The sequence below is a fragment of the Rhinatrema bivittatum genome, chromosome 5 (genome assembly GCF_901001135.1).
Source record: "Rhinatrema bivittatum chromosome 5, aRhiBiv1.1, whole genome shotgun sequence".
NCBI classification, from domain to species: Eukaryota; Metazoa; Chordata; class Amphibia; order Gymnophiona; family Rhinatrematidae; genus Rhinatrema; species Rhinatrema bivittatum.
In genome coordinates, this window is record NC_042619.1 from 111056358 (window position 1) to 111074753 (window position 18396).

An 18396-nucleotide genomic window follows, 5' to 3' on the forward strand; every position below is an offset into this window, starting at 1 on the left:
TCTCTGTTTCCTGTCTTTTAACCAGTTTGCAATCCATGAAAGGACATCGCCTCCTCTCCCATGACTTTTTAGTTTTCTTAGAAGCCTCTCATGAGGGACTTTGTCAAATGCCTTCTGAAAATCCAAATACACTACATCTACCAGTTCACCTTTATCCACATGTTTATTAACCCCTTCAAAAAAACGAAGCAGATTTGTTAGGCAAGACTTCCCTTGGGTAAATCCTTGTTGACTGTGTTCCATTAAACCATGTCTTTCTATATGCTTTATAATTTTGATCTTGAGAATAGTTTCTACTATGTTTCCTGGCACTGAAGTCAGCCTCACTGGTCTATAGTTTCCCGGATCACTTTGGAGCCTTTTTTAAATATTGGGGTTACATTGGCCACCCTCCAGTCTTCAGGTACAATGGATGATTTTAATGATAGGTTACAAATTTTAACTAATAGATCAGAAATTTCATTTTTGAGTTCCTTCAGTACCCTAGGATGCATACCATCCAGTCCAGGTGATTTCCTACTCAGTGTCTTGAGCCCTGAAGGTGAATTCTTCCCACCAATGAAGAATTCACCTCAGGGAGCTAAAGGAGTGAGTCAAGGAAGGGGGTTACATATAATAATGCTGAAATATTTTAATTGTACACACTGCAACTCAGGCAAATTACATTCCAACCCAATTACCTAACAACTAGTAGCAAAAGCCCACCCAAGTACGGGGAAATACTGTGAATTGTAGTAAGTGTATAATTGAGATGTGTGGTAATAGAGAGTGCAGACTGAACTCAGTATACTGGGTGGTAGTAGAGAGGGGGTTGGACAAGTCAGAGAGAGTGAGATGCAGAGCTGGAAAGTACAGCCAGAGAGAGGGGCAGAGCTCATTTTCCATATTTGTAGTAGACAGTGGTTTGGACAATACAGAGAGAGAGGAGGTGGAACTGGAGAGTGGGATGGATCTAGAAAGAACAGGAAGAGAGATTATCAGAGCTCATTTCCCATACAGAGGGGCAGATTTTAAATGCCCTGTGCGGGTAAATCCGGCTGGATTTACGCGTGCAGGGCCCTCGCGCGCCGGTGCACCTATTTTGCATAGGCCGCCGGTGCGCGCAGAGCCTTGGGACGCACGTAAGTCCCGGGGCTTCGTAAAAGGGGCGTGTCGGGGGGCGTTGCAGAATGACGCGGCATTTCGGGGGCGTGAAGCAGCATTTTGGGAGTGGACCCGGGGGCGTGGCACCGGCCCGGGGGCATGGTCAAGGCCTCCAAGACCAGCCCCCAGGTTGGGTGCTGGCACACGCAGATTTACGTCTGCTTTCAGCAGGCGTAAATCTGCCAACAATGGTAAGGGGGGGGGGTTTAGATAGGGCCGGGGGGGGGGTGGGTTAGGTAGGGGAAGGGAGGGAAAGGTGGGGGGAGGGCGAAGGAAAGTTCCCTCCGAGGCTGCTCCGAAATCGGAGCAGCCTCGGAGGGAACAGGCAGCGCGTGCTGGGCTCGGCGCGCACAGGTTGCACAAATGTGCACCCCCTTGCGCGCGCCGACCCCGGATTTTATAAGATACAAGCGGCTACGTGCATATCTTATAAAATCCAGTGTACTTTTGTTCGCGCCTGGTGCGCGAACAAAAGTACGCACGCGCGTATGTTTTTAAGATCTACCCCAGAGAGGGGTAGAGCAGGAGAGTACAGGGAGGGAAAATGGCGAAGATCAGTTTTCCTACCAGCGATGCAGGTGCAGAGAAACTTCCTTTTTATTATAGTTATAGATTTCCTTTCTACATATAAAAATAAAGAAACAAGCAACACAATTTATCCAATTTCTTTAATGCATATTTGTCCAAAACAGAGGTATAAAGGCCCACCCAACAGATCTTTTTAAACCATGAAAAATAAAATTGAGGCACCGGGAGTAACAGTTTTGCCTATTCCACAAACAGTTGCATTGCAACTTTTAAGACAAAAAAATGCAGAAAGCAAATGATTTTTTTCATTGTGTGAATACAAAATCAGAGTAATTAAAATGACATAATTTACAAATGAACTCATGTTAGTACCAGAAGTTAGCAAAGCTTTTTTGATATTATGATTGTCATACCAAGCACCAGTTTTTTGTTTTGGTTTTTTTTTTTATTTTTTTTTTAATTTTCATGTAGGGGTAATGGCATACATTCTTGTCCCCTGAGGCACTAACATTCCAAAGTTTTATGTTTCTGTAAAGGGTAACACAGTATTTCAAGGCTTCAAAACATTGTTTTAGTTAAAGAATCCTTGTAAGAAGAAGAAAATGTTTATAAATAGCTTAGAATTGCAGTTCATCCATCTGGAGCTCTGTAAATGATTATTCAGGTTCACAACTTTCATTTATTGTAAACTGCCATTAAGAAGATTAATTTTAGAAAGCATTAACGAGGGTAAAGCAGTGCTTTACCAGCATAAATGTCTTCTTGTAACATTGCTTATCTAACATGCAGGGAAAAATTAGACGCCTACAAGATGCACACATGTACTTTTCCCTGCATACTGGAGAGGCATTCCAGCTACACAGCTAATGGATTTACAAGTATATTTTTTCATTTTAAAAAGCTTGCATGTAAATTCCACTGGGGAAACTACCCGCACGTATTAGCAGATGTAAATGTGTGCAGGTTCTTTTCCCAGGTTCATATTCAAAGTGAAAGTATGTGCATACATTTGCTTTGAAAATTAGTGTGAAGTATTTGGGTAAAAAAAAGTACCCATAAACTTTACACCAGATGAATAATTGTCCCCTACAGGAGAGAATTCATACATAGCCTACCTATAGGGACTTTAATCATCAGTTTTTATTTTTATTTTTTATGGGGAATTTTAAAATGACTTTTCCACTGATTTTTCTCCTGTTTGTAATAACAAAGTCATTTTTCCACTGATTATTTTAGATTGTAATATTGAAAATCCCCGAGGAAAATAAAATAAAAATTCAAAATGAAGATCTCAACCTATTTATTAATTCAATGGGCGATAATAAAATTGGTGCAGTTACATTGAAAAATGAGTTTACATAATTACAACAATGCACCTCATATTGTCTCGTTAATAGTTTATCCACAGAAAATTCATTTAGGGCCTGATTCATCAAGTTCTTTTCTTAAAAAAAAAAGAAGGGAAAAATACCTTAGTGAAACAGGCCCTTTAATTGTCTGTTTTCCAACAATTACAGCATTTAATGTTATTTTGACTTTCCATTTATAAGAAACATTGGAATTTCTAATATACATGCTGGAAGTTTCCTTGCTTGCATTATGTTCAGAGGTGAAGAAATGTTCCAAAGTCTCTTTATAACTTGTTCTTCCTCAATCTTTAGGCTGCCAATATTTCTTTCCAGATTTGTCTTTCTTTGCCTTGTTTGAATTTTGTGGAAAACGTTTTAAGAATGCTGAGTCCGTCGTGTTTTTCTTTCAGGTCGTTTAACTACAAAATGTGTTTAGAGGAAATTAGAATCATGTTTTGAAAAATATGTCATACAATAAGTACAGTGGTGGCCTCCACTATCCATCCTACCATAACAATCAAGTATTGCCCCTCACCAGGACAATGATCTCTAAAATATTCTATGACTGCGCTGCGTACGTCAGGTAATGCTGTAGAAATGTTACGTGGTAGTAGTAGTAGTAGTATATTGCAAGGTAGTTAACATGCAGACAGAATAACCAGTTTTGCTATGTTATCATTGGTTTTAGTTCAATAAAAATAGTGAGCTCTATGTGGGTAGTTCAAATCACATATCCAAGTAAACGTATCTGGATAAGTTTAACTGGATATTCAGTGGTGTGGCTGTGCAGCTGAGTATACCCAGATATTTCAAAGTTATGCAGATAAATTTAACTGATTAATTTTAGGGATGATCTGCAGCATGACCAGAATTACCTGGATAACTTAGCTAAACTATCTGGCTGAGTCCACCCGACTCTGGAAAGTCCCCAGATCCCCTCTGACTTCTCAGGCAAGGATGGTAACATTCATATGGGCGCGCGGGTGCATATATATACATGTGTATAAATAGGCACATGTCCAGATACGTGGCAGTTTTACATCCTGTGCGCACATATGCATGCATGCTATAAAATAGCCCTGGCACGTGTATGTGTGCCCCGAATTTTACAAGTGTGCGGACACAGCTGCATAATGTCAGCTTTGAGCCATGCAAGTGAGGGAATTTTATAGCAGGCTCATGTCCACACCATGACCAATTTCACCATTTCGTCCACCAGTTTGCCCAGTACAGCTAGGTTCTTCAAACCCCCCCTGGTTTTTTAGCCTGCATTTCCCCCCGAGTTATCTTAGACCCCATCAAACACTTTATAGATGCCTAGAAATAGTTTTATAAAGACTTACACTCAACTATACCTGGGCACTTAACTATTCCTAGGCACTCAACTATACCTCGCGCACACATCTCTTCATCCTGCCCTGGAATGCCCATGCCCCGCCCACATTCAGTCCCTTTTTTTCCCGATGAGAGATATTCGCACATCGGGACTTGAGCGTGCATGTGGGCGGCTTATAAAATCAGGTGGACATGCACATGTGCTATATGCCTGCCCATCTCCTGATTCTGGCATGTGCCTGGCTTTTAAAATCCACCTTTAAGTTTTTATCTTGAGATCAACATATTCAGAGAAGCCTAAGGCATTGAATGCAGTGGGAAATTTTGAAGCTGCAGTTTCTCCGGCCAAGTCTCAAACCATCTGAATATGTGCTTCAGTACCCTTAGTATATAGAATATTTCCCCCAAATGTTTATTGAATAATTTTTTATGCAGAAATATACATGATACTGAAAAGATACTACCTTCCCATTAAATGACTGGGTGACTAAACTGCTGTATCTAATTATTTTAAAATAAAAAGTTATAAGGTCTTATAGAGTGGAACATTTTCAAAACAGACTTTTCTACTATCAAAATAAAAATTTGTATTGAGATGGTATGTGTCATCTTACTTTTACAGTACTTTATAACCATCTTAAAATAGATTGATTCCATAGAGAAACAGAGAGGTAGAAAAAAATGAGTAGGTTAGGCTCAACCAATTTGTTTAGGAAAAAAATCAAATGTAAATGGTGAAGTATATTTTGTAGTGAGTAGTTTGTGGAGTATGGTAAGGATGGGATAAATGTTTTCTAGGAGGCAGGGCTGGTGCTTCCATTAAGCAAACTAGGCAGTCACCTAGAGCATCAAAATTGTGGGGAGAAGGCGGCAAAATCCCACCAGCATAAGGTCCAGAAGGGTTCTGTTCCAAGACCAATACTGCTAAAGAAAGGAAATGCTGTACCAGAGCCACTGCCTCTGGTAGGAGGGAGCACTATGCTGTAGGTAAGTTGGGGGAGGGGATGCATGACAAAAATGTTGCCTTGGGTGCCAAATACTCTTCCACCAGCCTTGCTGGGAGGTTATGGAAGTTATGATTAAAGTCCCTGGTTGATATTCAGATATATATTCAGGGTCTGTTTAGGAAGGCCAGTGACAAAAACTCTCACCTTTTCTTTATCAGTTGTTACCAGCAAGTGGATCCTGCATAATTAATTTCAGCAATTTTCTTCTCAAAAATAATTTTTGAGTAATAAACAATTCTATGCAATTAATCTAAATAAAATCATGTAAATCGCACCTTTACTTGACTTCTTTGAGCACAATTCAGTCAAGTAAATTGTAGGATTGCAGTAAAAAAAAAATAAAGCCTAAATGATCATATATAAAGTAGTCTAACACTGAATAAATTGAAAACATCAGTTTCCTGCCTAAGAGCATGACTTCCTGGCTGGAAGCTACTTAAACATAAATAGTGAAATAGCTCTAATTCTGGAACTGCTGACTACAGTAGGCACAAATGCCACAAATTTGAATTAGGCCAAGAGCCATTTTCTCTGAACCAAAGATGGGCGATCAGCACAGACTCTGGATTTTCCACTGGAAAATGCAGACATTACAGAAAAGCAGCTTAGGTTATAAACTTTATTTGACAAGGCCTCAAACTGTTTACCTCCAGCCTTGCCTGAAACAAAGAACTTGGATCCTGATTGGACACTGCTTATCTTTACTCGTTTCTAAGATCATACAGTTATCTAGGCAATGATGAACTCATTTCTCTAAAAAAAATAAAAAGACTCAAATCAAAACCTGTGCTTGGCCCTCATCCATATTCATAGCCAATTTCTATTCACTTACTATAAAGCAAGTAAAATCCAGGAACAAAAGGAAGCCATCATCACTTGACCCTGCCATCATCCAGCCAGCCAAAAGAGACCAATATTTGCTACTGCAAACATAGAAACTGCCTGCATTCCTGCCTATGTTTGAAGACCAGAGATCCCTACCTTGAATCAACAAGCATCACCAGAAATACGATTTTTACACAAGCTTGAAATCACTGCCTTATCTTTTGTAACATGTGTGCAAGCCTGTCTGTGTGAAAGATTGTGTGTGTGTGGCTGTGTGACAGCCTGTATGCATCTGTGTGGCTGTGTGAGAGCCTATGTGCGTGTATGTGCATCTGTGAATGCCTATATGCATGTATGTGTGTCTGTGTGAGAGCCTGTGTATATGTGTGTGTGCGCCTGTGAGAGCCTGTGTATCACATATAGGCTCTCACAGGCATGTGCACACACATGCTGAGGTAGATCTTCAAAACATACACGCGTGCATACTTTTGTTCGCGTCACTGGCGCGGACAAAAGTACACCAGATTTTATAAGATACGCGCGTAGCTGCGCGTATCTTATAAAATCCGGGGTCGGCATTCGCAAGGCTGCGCAAAATCGGCAGCCTGCATGCGCCAAGCCGCGCAGCCTGCCTCCGTTCCCTCCAAGGGAGGATTTACGTGCGCAGGGGTTTTAAAATCTACCCCTATGTGTCTGAGTGAGACTGGGAGTGTGTGAGAGAATCAATATGTTATTGTGTGTGTGTGAAAGAGAGAGAAGATAAAGTTGGTGCGGCCCTATCTCCCTGAATCCACAAAAACTTCAGGGTGACTGGAAATCAAAAGAACATGATGGCCAGGAGAGCTACAGCCCACTGACTCTAGACAGAGATCAGCAGAAGCATACACAGAAATATCCCATCTACACACACAGTGGTCAACATGCAAGCCTCCTTACTACATTTTATAATAGAAATTTGTGAATATACTGAACAAAGAAAAGTGAGATGTCACTGATGTTAACTTACAGATTGATCAAGAAAAGTCCAAAAAGTACAAACGAAGTGAAATATTCAAAAGAAAAACATTGCACGCCAGATCTATAAAATATCATATAATCATGCAAAAAAATCTTAATTTGAGAAACAGTGAAATTTAATGAAATTGGACCATCATAACACCCCAGGGATGCTGAACATAGTAGGGTAGATTTTCAAAGGGGTACGCACGTAAGATACGCGCGTACCCCCAGAAAACCTACCCCAAACCCCCCCTGCGCGCACTGAGCCTATTTTGCATAGGCTCGGTGGCGAGCTCAAGCCCCGGAACGCGCGTAAGTCCCGGGGCTTGCAAAAAGGGGCGGTCGGGGGCATGGCCAGGGGGCACGGTTAGGGATCGGGGCATGTCTGGGGGGCGTGTGTGCGGTCCGGGGGCGTGGCTGAGTACCCTGACACAGTGGCCTATGTCGGGGCCTGCTGCGCTGGCGCGCGTAAGTTACTACTGCCCGGAGGCAGTAGTAACTTCTCCGATAAAGGTAGGGGGGGTCTAGATAGGGCCGGGGGGTGGGTTAGGTAGGGAAAGGGAAGGGAAGGTGCGTGGGGGTAAAAACAAAGTTCCCTCCGAGGCCGCTTCGATTTCGGCGCGGCCTCGGAGGGATCAGGCAGCACGTGCAGGGCTCGGCGCACGCAAGTTGCACAAATGTGCACCCCCTTGCGCGAGCCGACCCCGGATTTTATAAGATACGCGTGGCTACGTGCGTATCTTATAAAATCCAGCGTACTTTTGTTCGCGCCTGGTGCGCGAACAAAAGTACGCGCGCGTGTATGTTTTTAAAATCTACCTCAGTATTTAAAGCACGAACTGGAAGCCCCTGAAGCGGACATCCAAAACGTGATATCAAGTCGAGCATGATGAGCACTTACTTGGGGAAGTATTTTCTTTCTTTTTAAAAGCATTTAAAAAATACATATAAAAATTGCTTTTGCTTCAAAGAACTTGTCGTTTCTTGAACGATAATTATCTATGGCCCTTAGCGGTGAAAATACTGAATAAAGACTACATTCAGCATTCGCGTGGTGTTATGATGGTCCAATTTCATTACATTTCAAGGTTGCTCAAATTAATATTTTTTCGCATGATTATATGATATTTATAGATCTGGCTTGCTTTTTTTTTCTTTTGAACTTTTAGATTGATGCGGATGATGATTATATTTCACTGTTCTACTTCCTGTCTCTGTTGTTACTTTAATCTTGTGTGTGTTGCTTGCAGGGTAATACAATACAACACGGTACCTGTTCACTAGCAGCTTTCAGTTGTCTTTATTTCACATATGAAACAGAAAACCTGATGATACTGGATGTGTTTGTAGTTTCCTGCGGCCACCTCTCCATTCATGAGAGAACAGAAATATAGATACTACAGTATATTGATTAAAATATATGCTATACCTTTTGGCTTTCTGTTGAGTTGATGTGGCCTAGCTTGTGATTCTAAAATAAAATGAGAATAGTTAGTGAAATGCTTTTGTAGACAAACATTGTATAAAGAAGGGTTCAATTACATGCTTAATTTCTTTCTTAAATTCATTAAAACTTTGAAATGAGTCATGAATTGAAAGAAGTCTAAGGTAAGTGAATTTATCTTTCAATTATTTTAGTGCTTATAAGACATAGTAACTTAGAACTCAAAAACTGAATTTGAAAGAACAAAGTGTAGGTTAGTTTTCTAGAAATTGTAACTATTGTAACTGAAATGTTTGATATATTTTCAGGCAAGTCCAAGAATTTATCCAAAGACCTTCACGCTTTCACAGCTATTTCACCTGTGATCTTATAAGGTATTATTATATTCTCAGATAATCATCAGCTGCTGGAAGTAATACAACTGTGTAATTTAAGGCAAGTGGCTGCTAAATGATTACAATTAAACACAGTACATGAAATTATTTTGGAACACTTAAAAGCTGCCTAAAGCAATCATTTCAGCACTAGGAAACAAAATTCAAACATGCAACAATTTGTCTTAAATACCAACTAGAAAATCAAATTATATCCATGATGTGTTTTATAGCTTTGAATTAATTTTGACAGGATATACATTAAATTTTAAAACCCTTAGGGTCTATGGGCATGGAATAAGCAGTGATATGGGTAGATTTGCCAAGTCTTCTCTTCAGTACGCCAAGTAAGTGCATGAACTTAGACATATTAAAAATAGTTGCTCCAGGGGGCATTTTAGGGTTGTGGGTGAAAATAATGTAGATGTATTTAAGTTTCAAAAATGTTTGCACGTTGTAGGCTCACCACAAATGTGTGTGAATTACATCAGTATTCAAGATCACATAAATACATGTGGATACTGATAACTACACAAGTCGATATTCAAACCCAAGGTAGGTGGGTACCTGGTTTTGAAAATCAACTGGGTTTCTATTAGAGATGTGGTTCGTTTTTCGCCCGAAATAGGAAATTACCCGAAATTTCCTATTTCGTTTTTGTTTCGGAAGCCCCGAAACCCGAAAAGAATTTTCCCCGAATTTCGGGGAAATTTCGTTTTTCGGGTTTGCCTGGGGAGAGGGGCACAAATTTTTTTTTAAATTAAAAAACACCCCAAACCACCCCAAACATTTAGATTAACTATAATACAACACCCCCCCCCCCGATCCCAATCCCTCCCCAAGACTTACGAAGTACATTCCTGGTGGTCCAGCGGGGTCCCGGGTTCCATTTGCCCTCCGTGCCCGTGCTACTGCAAGCCGTGCTCTTTAAAATGGTGCCGCATAGCCTCTGAACTACCATGTCACAGGGGCTACCGGCGCCATTGGTCAGCCCCTGTCACATGGCCATCGGCACCATCTTGTGCTCCTGTCATGTGACTGGAGCTGACCAATGGCGCCGAAAGCCTCTGTGACATAGTATGGGCAAAGGCTATTGGCGCCATTTTGATTACTGGCAGCCGACAACGAAATCGCTCCCGGACCCCCCTCTGGACCCCCAGGGATTATTGGCAAGCCTTGGGGGGGGGTCAGGCGCACCTATTTTGCATAGGCCGCTGGCGAGCACAAAGCCCACGGGACACGCGTAAGACCCGGGGCTTCGTAAAAGGGACGGGAGGGGGCGTGTCTGGGGGCATGTCCGGGGTCAGGGGGTGGTCTGGGGCGGGTCTGGGGGTGTGGTGACGGTTCAGGGGCGGGTCAGAAGGGTGGTCCCGAGTCTCCCGGCACTGCGGCCTGTGCCGGGGATGCAAGGCAGCGCGCGCAAGTTTCGCCTGCTTCAAGCAGGTATAACTTGCCCAAAAAAGGTAGGGGGGGGATTTAGGTAGGGCCGGCGGGTGGGTTAGGTAGGGGAAGGTGGGGAAATGCGGAGGGAACGGAGGCAGGCTGCGTGGCTTGGCGCGCGCAGGCTGCCGATTTTGCGCAGCCTTGCGCGCGCCAACCCCGGATTTTATGAGATACGCGTGGCTACACGTGTATCTTATAAAATCCGGCGTACTTTTGTTTGCGCCTGTTGCTAGCATTACCAGAATGTCTTCTTTGGAGCTTTCCTACTTTATCCAAAATGTACCTAATATGCCAGGACTGAAACCTTCATAGAAGAATTCTAATTCGGGAGAAACACTGGTGATGATCAAACAAGGTTGAGAGTTATTTAAAGTAAACTTTGAAAAATAATTTAGTGATTTGATCCTAGATGACTACTGATTCTCCCTCAATTACGGACCCTTACTGATTCTCCTACACCAAATATAGCAAGACTGATCATTAGGGATGTGAATCGTTTTTCAACGATTAAAATTATCGTCCGATAATGTTTATATCGTCTTAAATCGTTATAGAACACGATACAATAGAAATTCTAACGATTTATCGTTAAAAATCGTTAAATCGTGTTAGTGCGCACTAACTCGAGTTAGTGCGCACTAACTCCCCGTTAGTGCGCACTAACTCGAGTTAGTGCGCACTAACTGAAAATGATACAAATAAACACTTTCCAGGTCACTGAAGGTCAGTTAGGAATGAATATGTGTTCCTATTGGCTGGCTGCCCTCTTATCTATTGATGTTACCAAGGTTACCACTGAGGTGATGGTTGGGGGGATGGGAAATGGAACTGGAAACTAACGAACACCAACAGAAAATGAAACAAAGTGTTCACACTTCCCAGGTCAGTAAAGGTCACTTAGGAATGAATATGTATGTATGTATTCCTATTGGCTGGCTGTGCTCTTATCTATTGATGTTACCAATATGGTTGGGGGGATGTGAAATGGAAACAGTTGGAAGCTTGACAAAAAAAGTAATGTAATGATCAGCACTCACGTGACTAGAACTTGTTTGTTTATTATTTTTGTTAGCAGACACCTGAAATGCTAGTGCATGTTGAATTTGCCAATCACTGTGCATTTTAGAAAGGTGGTCCTGGCTGGAACTGTACACAGTTCAAATATATGTAATTGATTGTTGGTAAGTGTATTTTTTAAGTAGCCACACTGGCACCAGTATGTTTACTTTTCCTCCTACTTAACTCACTAGCTCAGCTTTGTAAGAAGGGCTTCTCTGCTTGTGTGTTGTTTTTGTTTGGTGTGAGGAGAGCAGAAACATCAGATCTTTATTCAATCTACTACAGTCATCTCTTACAGTGCCCTATCCCTATTAATACCAGGAGTGTTGTGATCTTCCTGCACACAGTGCCCTAACCCTGATACCAGTCTGAGACAGCTCCCTCCCTGCATTACTAGTGAGAGGCTGGCTTCACAGACAGGGGGGAGCTGCCTGACCCTCACTCCTGACTTCCCCCATGTCCCAGCTAGTGAATGGTGTGTGGGTGAGGGGGGGGGGGGGGAGGATGGTGAAGTCTGAGACAGCTCCCTCCCTGCATTACTAGTGAGAGGCTGGCTTCACAGACAGGGGGGAGCTGCCTGACCCTCACTCCTGACTTCCCCCATGTCCCAGCTAGTGAATGGTGTGTGGGTGAGGGGGGGGGGGGGAGGATGGTGAAGTCTGAGACAGCTCCCTCCCTGCATTACTAGTGAGAGGCTGGCTTCACAGACAGGGGGGAGCTGCCTGACCCTCACTCCTGACTTCCCCCATGTCCCAGCTAGTGAATGGTGTGTGGGTGAGGGGGGGGGAGGATGGTGAAGTCTGAGACAGCTCCCTCCCTGCATTACTAGTGAGAGGCTGGCTTCACAGACAGGGGGGAGCTGCCTGACCCTCACTCCTGACTTCCCCCATGTCCCAGCTAGTGAATGGTGTGTGGGTGAGGGGGGGGGGGGAGGATGGTGAAGTCTGAGACAGCTCCCTCCCTGCATTACTAGTGAGAGGCTGGCTTCACAGACAGGGGGGAGCTGCCTGACCCTCACTCCTGACTTCCCCCATGTCCCAGCTAGTGAATGGTGTGTGGGTGAGGGGGGGGGGGGGGAGGATGGTGAAGTCTGAGACAGCTCCCTCCCTGCATTACTAGTGAGAGGCTGGCTTCGCAGACAGGGGGGAGCTGCCTGACCCTCACTCCTGACTTCCCCCATGTCCCAGCTAGTGAATGGTGTGTGGGTGAGGGGGGGGGGGAGGATGGTGAAGTCTGAGACAGCTCCCTCCCTGCATTACTAGTGAGAGGCTGGCTTCACAGACAGGGGGGAGCTGCCTGACCCTCACTCCTGACTTCCCCCATGTCCCAGCTAGTGAATGGTGTGTGGGTGAGGGGGGGGGGGAGGATGGTGAAGTCTGAGACAGCTCCCTCCCTGCATTACTAGTGAGAGGCTGGCTTCACAGACAGGGGGGAGCTGCCTGTCCCTCACTCCTGACTTCCCCCATGTCCCAGCTAGTGAATGGTGTGTGGGTGAGGGGGGGGGGAGGATGGTGAAGTCTGAGACAGCTCCCTCCCTGCATTACTAGTGAGAGGCTGGCTTCGCAGACAGGGGGGGGCTGCCTGACCCTCACTCCTGACTTCCCCCATGTCCCAGCTAGTGAATGGTGTGTGGGTGAGGGGGGGGGGGGAGGATGGTGAAGTCTGAGACAGCTCCCTCCCTGCATTACTAGTGAGAGGCTGGCTTCACAGACAGGGGGGAGCTGCCTGACCCTCACTCCTGACTTCCCCCATGTCCCAGCTAGTGAATGGTGTGTGGGTGAGGGGGGGGGGAGGATGGTGAAGTCTGAGACAGCTCCCTCCCTGCATTACTTGTGAGAGGCTGGCTTCACAGACAGGGGGGAGCTGCCTGTCCCTCACTCCTGACTTCCCCCATGTCCCAGCTAGTGAATGGTGTGTGGGTGAGGGGGGGGGGGGGTGGATGGTGAAGTCTGAGACAGCCCCCTCCCTGCATTACTAGTGAGAGGCTGGCTTCACAGACAGGGGGGAGCTGCCTGACCCTCACTCCTGACTTCCCCCATGTCCCAGCTAGTGAATGGTGTGTGGGTAAGGGGGGGGGAGGATGGTGAAGTCTGAGACAGCTCCCTCCCTGCATTACTAGTGAGAGGCTGGCTTCACAGACAGGGGGGAGCTGCCTGACCCTCACTCCTCCGGGGTATTGTGATCTTCCTGCACACAGTGCCCTATCCCTGATACCAGGGGTGTTGTGATCTTCCTGCATGCAGTGCCCTATCCCTATTAATACCAGGAGTGTTGTGATCTTCCTGCACGCAGTGCCCTATCCCTGATACCGGGATGTGTGCAAGAAGATCACAACACCCCCGGTATCAGGAATAGGGCACTGTGTGCAGGAAGATCACAACACCCCCAGTATCAGGAATAGGGCACTGTGTGCAGGAAGATCACAACACCCCTGGTATTAGGGATAGGGCACTGTGTGCAGGAAGATCACAACACTCCTGGTATTAATAGGGATAGGGCACTGTGTGCAGGAAGATCACAATACCCCTGGTATCAGGGTTAGGGCACAAGTTCTAGTCACATTGACTGATCACATTACTTGTTTTGTCAAGCTACCAACTGTTTCCATTTCCCATCCCCCATATACTGTCAGTAGGAAACTTGGTAACATGAATAAATAAGAGGGCAGCCAATAGGAATACATATTCATTCCTAAACTGACCTTAACTGACCTGAAAAGTGTCAAATTGTATCATTTTCAGTTAGTGCGCACTAACTCCCAGTTAGTGCGCACTAACTCCCGTTAGTGCGCACTAACTCGAGTTAGTGTGCACTAATCGGAAAAAACGATTTTTAACGATTTTTTAACTAAAAAATCGTGCCTAAGACGATTTTCTTGCCCTGCCACACGATTTCTATCGTTAAGACGATATGGAAAACGATTCACATCCCTACTGATCATCTTCTATTAAACTGATATAGACATTAACAACCACCGCAACGTTCTACTTCTTGTTAATCTTCTATCATCCTCTTCTTCTGCTCCCAGTTAGAATCATCCCTGTTTTATTGTAACTTCTTTTTCTGAGCACTTGTTATAATTTGTTATAATTTGTTATAAGTTGTAATGTATACGCTCAAGTTATAGTTATCTATTGCTCACCCCTTGTTTTATGTAAACCGACATGATACGAACTCCGTGAATGCCGGTATAGAAAAAAACACAAATAAATAAATAAAATAAATAAAATAAATTACTTTAACAAGCTTGCTTTATTCAGTTCCAACTATGATAATTATTAAAGAGAAGATTAATTAATACTGCTCTATTTTGTATTTTTTTTTGGTCTGAAGAATATATTTTCATGTATATTTCTTATTTAAATGAACATCTTTTTTCACTGCCCTGGAAAGGTCTAGGGATAGTGTGAAGAGCATGCTCTCAGTTTTGATGGGGAAGAAATATAATAACAACAGACCAGTATTCAAAATCCTGAAAAATAGACAATTTATCTGGATAATGTTAGCCAAATAAGTTACCAGGGATATTCAGTGAGATAAGCATCCTCAAATACAGTTATCCATCTAATTTTGAATATAACCATTAGGTTTAAAGTTATCCAGCTAAAGAAAGAGGGATAACTTTAGCCTTAATTGGCTGTATGCAAGTTAAGTTTCAATGGCTTTCAAAAATATGTGTAAACACAGCCTTACCAGGAAGGGGGGAGCCTGGAGTCAACCTTTCAGATTTTCACTTTAAAATAAAACTTGGTGGGGAGGAGGGATTGGAGGTAGGGCTAGGACAGACAGGGCAATATTTTTTTACATTGACCTGGAGACTGGGAAATGGGCACCCAGACCTGCTCTTTATAGTTTCATATTTTTTTTTGAAGGCCATCACCATTTAACTCACTACTTTGTTTGAAAATAGCCAGTTAAGATTAAAGTTATCCGGACATGCATTCCTAGGTAACTTTAGACTTGCTCCAGAGCATGGCTAGAATTTGTCAATAAATTATTTAGCTAACTCCTAATATTGGAGTTAGCCAGATACGTTTCTCTGCTAGCCTGTCCCTACCCAGTAATGCTCCCATAATGCCCATTACTTATTTGGATAATTTTTAGCCAGATGATGACTTACCCAAGGTCCCCACAAACATTAATTATAATATTCTAATTTAAAGCAAGGTTCTCCACAGCTCCCCCACCCTGGTTTAGCCATAAAACTTACCTCTGGCCAGTTCCTCTTCCCCCTTTCCCTCTTCTCCCCTCCCCTGGCACCCAAACTCTAAGCCTCCTACCCCAGCAGATTCCCTCAAAAACCCTCTGTGGTACTCTAGATTGTGGTACACTCCCACCACAAGCCAGGATATTTCCAGCATTACTTTGACAGCATCACTTGAAGTGTACGTTTTCAATATTTCTGTTAGCTACTGGTCAACAATACTAGTAGCTTACAAGGCAGGGAGCTGCAGTGATCATAATTTCAGTAAGAATATTTTTTAATGTTTGGGCAACCTTGCAGGAAGTGAGGATCAGACCAACAAGTCCTGTATTTGAAATGCATGGGCGGAGGATCAGGTTGCTCGGCATTTAACCAGCTATATCCTTTTGCATGTAGCTGGTTAAGGTTCAAATTATCCAGGTACAGATACTTGGACAATTTAAACTCTGCTCTCAGCCATGTCTTGAGTTAGCTAAATAACGTTTTGGTTAACTCCAATTATCACAGTTAGCCAGATAACTCAACCACACTCCAGAACACCATCCAAAATGCCTCTTACTTATTTGACTAAGTTTTAGTTGAATAATGATATATTCAGCTAAACGTTAGCAGGATAAGAGCCAGGTGATAATCAAAACTTGGCAGTTAGCTGGATAACTTAAAGTTATCCAGCTAAATGCCTTTAAATAGTGACTTTTAAGTGTCTTTCAGGTGATTATGACTTTTAAGGCCTTATTTACTAAGGCTTTGTTGTCATTCTCTATCTTTAAGAACATCCAAGCTCATAATCACAGGGTTACACATCTACAATAGCTAATGATATTGAGGTAAATTAAAAAAAACCCCACATACATAAAACTGATATATAATCTGGCTACAGTTAGACAGGTAAGTTATCAGGAATATTTAGCAGGTTAAATGTCCCACTGAATATTCTATAATAAACGTATCCAGCTATATGTAACCAGATAACTTTGAAACCTAACTGGCTATGGGGGTCATTTATCAAAGGCTTATCGCACACGATACGGCCGTATAGCATATGATAAGCCTCTATCGCATGCGAAAAGGGCCTTTTCGCATATGATAGAATGCAAATTAGAGGGAGGGGAGGAGTCGGGCGGGGAAGGGAGGAGTTGGGTAGGGGAGGGGGTGGAGTCGGAGGTGGCGCTATTTGGTGCGAAAGCTGGCAGCCGGCATACTGCCGTGGTGAAAAGGCTGTGGGCTTTCGCAGACCTGCCCCCCCTTCGTCCCCCACCCCCCGTTTTCACAGGATTCATCATTCTGCGAGGAATGATGAATCCAGGCCTGTGTTTGCTGGTTAGGTTTTAAAGTTATCCAGGTTTGCGTACCTGAGTAACCCATACTCAAAGAATATAGCTGGTTAGGCAGTGAGCCTGTTATAGAAGAAAAAGCTGCTGAATGTGCCCGCGGGCCTGATTACCCCTCCTTCCAAGCCCCTACAAAGACAGTTCTAAATTTAAAAGTATATGGAACCAACTGCCACTCCTCCCCATGCCTCTACCTTGGTTTGTATAATTAATCTTAACTCCGACCTTTTCTCACTCTGCTCCTTTTCCACCTCCTGCTCCAACTGGCACTTTCCAAAATTCTTTGAGCTGCTGGTTGTAGTACATTCATACTGCTCCCACCTGCCTCCAGTGTCGCTGTCATGGCAATAATGTGATAGCAATGCTGGAAGCTTACACTTCCAGTACTGCTATCAAAGAAATGTTGACTCTTGGGAATGGTATACATGTGCTACAGCCAGAGGCCTGGAAGATTGTTGGGGGTGCCAGGTGTCATAGGAGGGTAAGGGTTTGATTGGCAAGAGGGGGGAAGAGGGAGAGAGGAAGGAAGATAAGGAAGATCTGGAGAAAAATTTATTTGCACAAACTGTGTGGGGAGGGGTCCTGGAGAGCCATGGCAATTGGCCCCATACACTTTTAAATTTGGCATGATCTTTGTGTGAGCTTGTGGGGGAGAGGGGATTGGGCAAGCAAACCCATTCAGCAGCTTTTGTTTCTTAAACAGGCTTGCTACTTAACCGGCTACATTTTTTTAGGTCAATATTCAAAGGTATTTAGCTGGATAACTTGTAAGTTATTCTACTATATGCTGACTTTTGAGCATCCCCAGTTTTTATCCAGCTAAAATTTAACAGGGTAAGCATTATCCAGGTAAAATGTAATCAGATAAAGTAAGAACATTTTGGATAGAGATGTAAATCGGTTCCGGAATCGTTTCCGGAATCGGGTTCGTAGAACCGTGGGAAATCTTCACTTTCCGCAGTTCTGAATGCTTTTTTTTTTTTTTGCTGCCTTGAGCCAAACCCCCCCCCCCCCCCGACACACACCCCAACCCTTTAAATCTAATTATTTAGAATCCCCCAACCTCCCTACCCCCAAAAATTTTTTTCTAAAGTTCCTGGTGGTCCAGCGGGGGTCCTGGGTGTGATCTCCCGCTCTCGAGCCGTCAGCTGCCACTAATCAAAATGGCGCTGATGGCCCTTTGCCCTTACCATGTGACAGGGGCTATCAGTGCCATTGGCCGGCCCCTATTACATGGTAGGAGCAATGGATGGCCGGCGCCATCTTAAAAAATGGTGTGGGCCTTTTTGGTCTTTATCTGACATCACTTATTATGCTATTATGTTACTATATTTATTTTAGGGAGAGGGCTCGGG

The 18396-nt window shown here is 43.7% G+C and overlaps 1 protein-coding gene across 2 annotated transcripts in view; it reads right to left on the bottom strand.

Annotated features, from left to right (window-relative positions):
• Positions 1 to 1796: 1796 nt before the first annotated feature.
• POSTN (periostin) overlaps positions 1797 to 18396 on the bottom strand; it is a 164940-nt gene continuing 148340 nt past the window's right edge. For both annotated transcript variants that reach the window (XM_029602743.1, XM_029602744.1), the window contains 2 exons: positions 8616 to 8657; positions 1797 to 3439 (listed from right to left, as the gene is read on the bottom strand). In XM_029602743.1, coding sequence (XP_029458603.1) covers positions 3396 to 3439; positions 8616 to 8657 — 86 coding nt within the window. In that variant the 3' untranslated portion in view covers positions 1797 to 3395. The remainder of the gene's footprint in view (positions 3440 to 8615; positions 8658 to 18396) is intronic.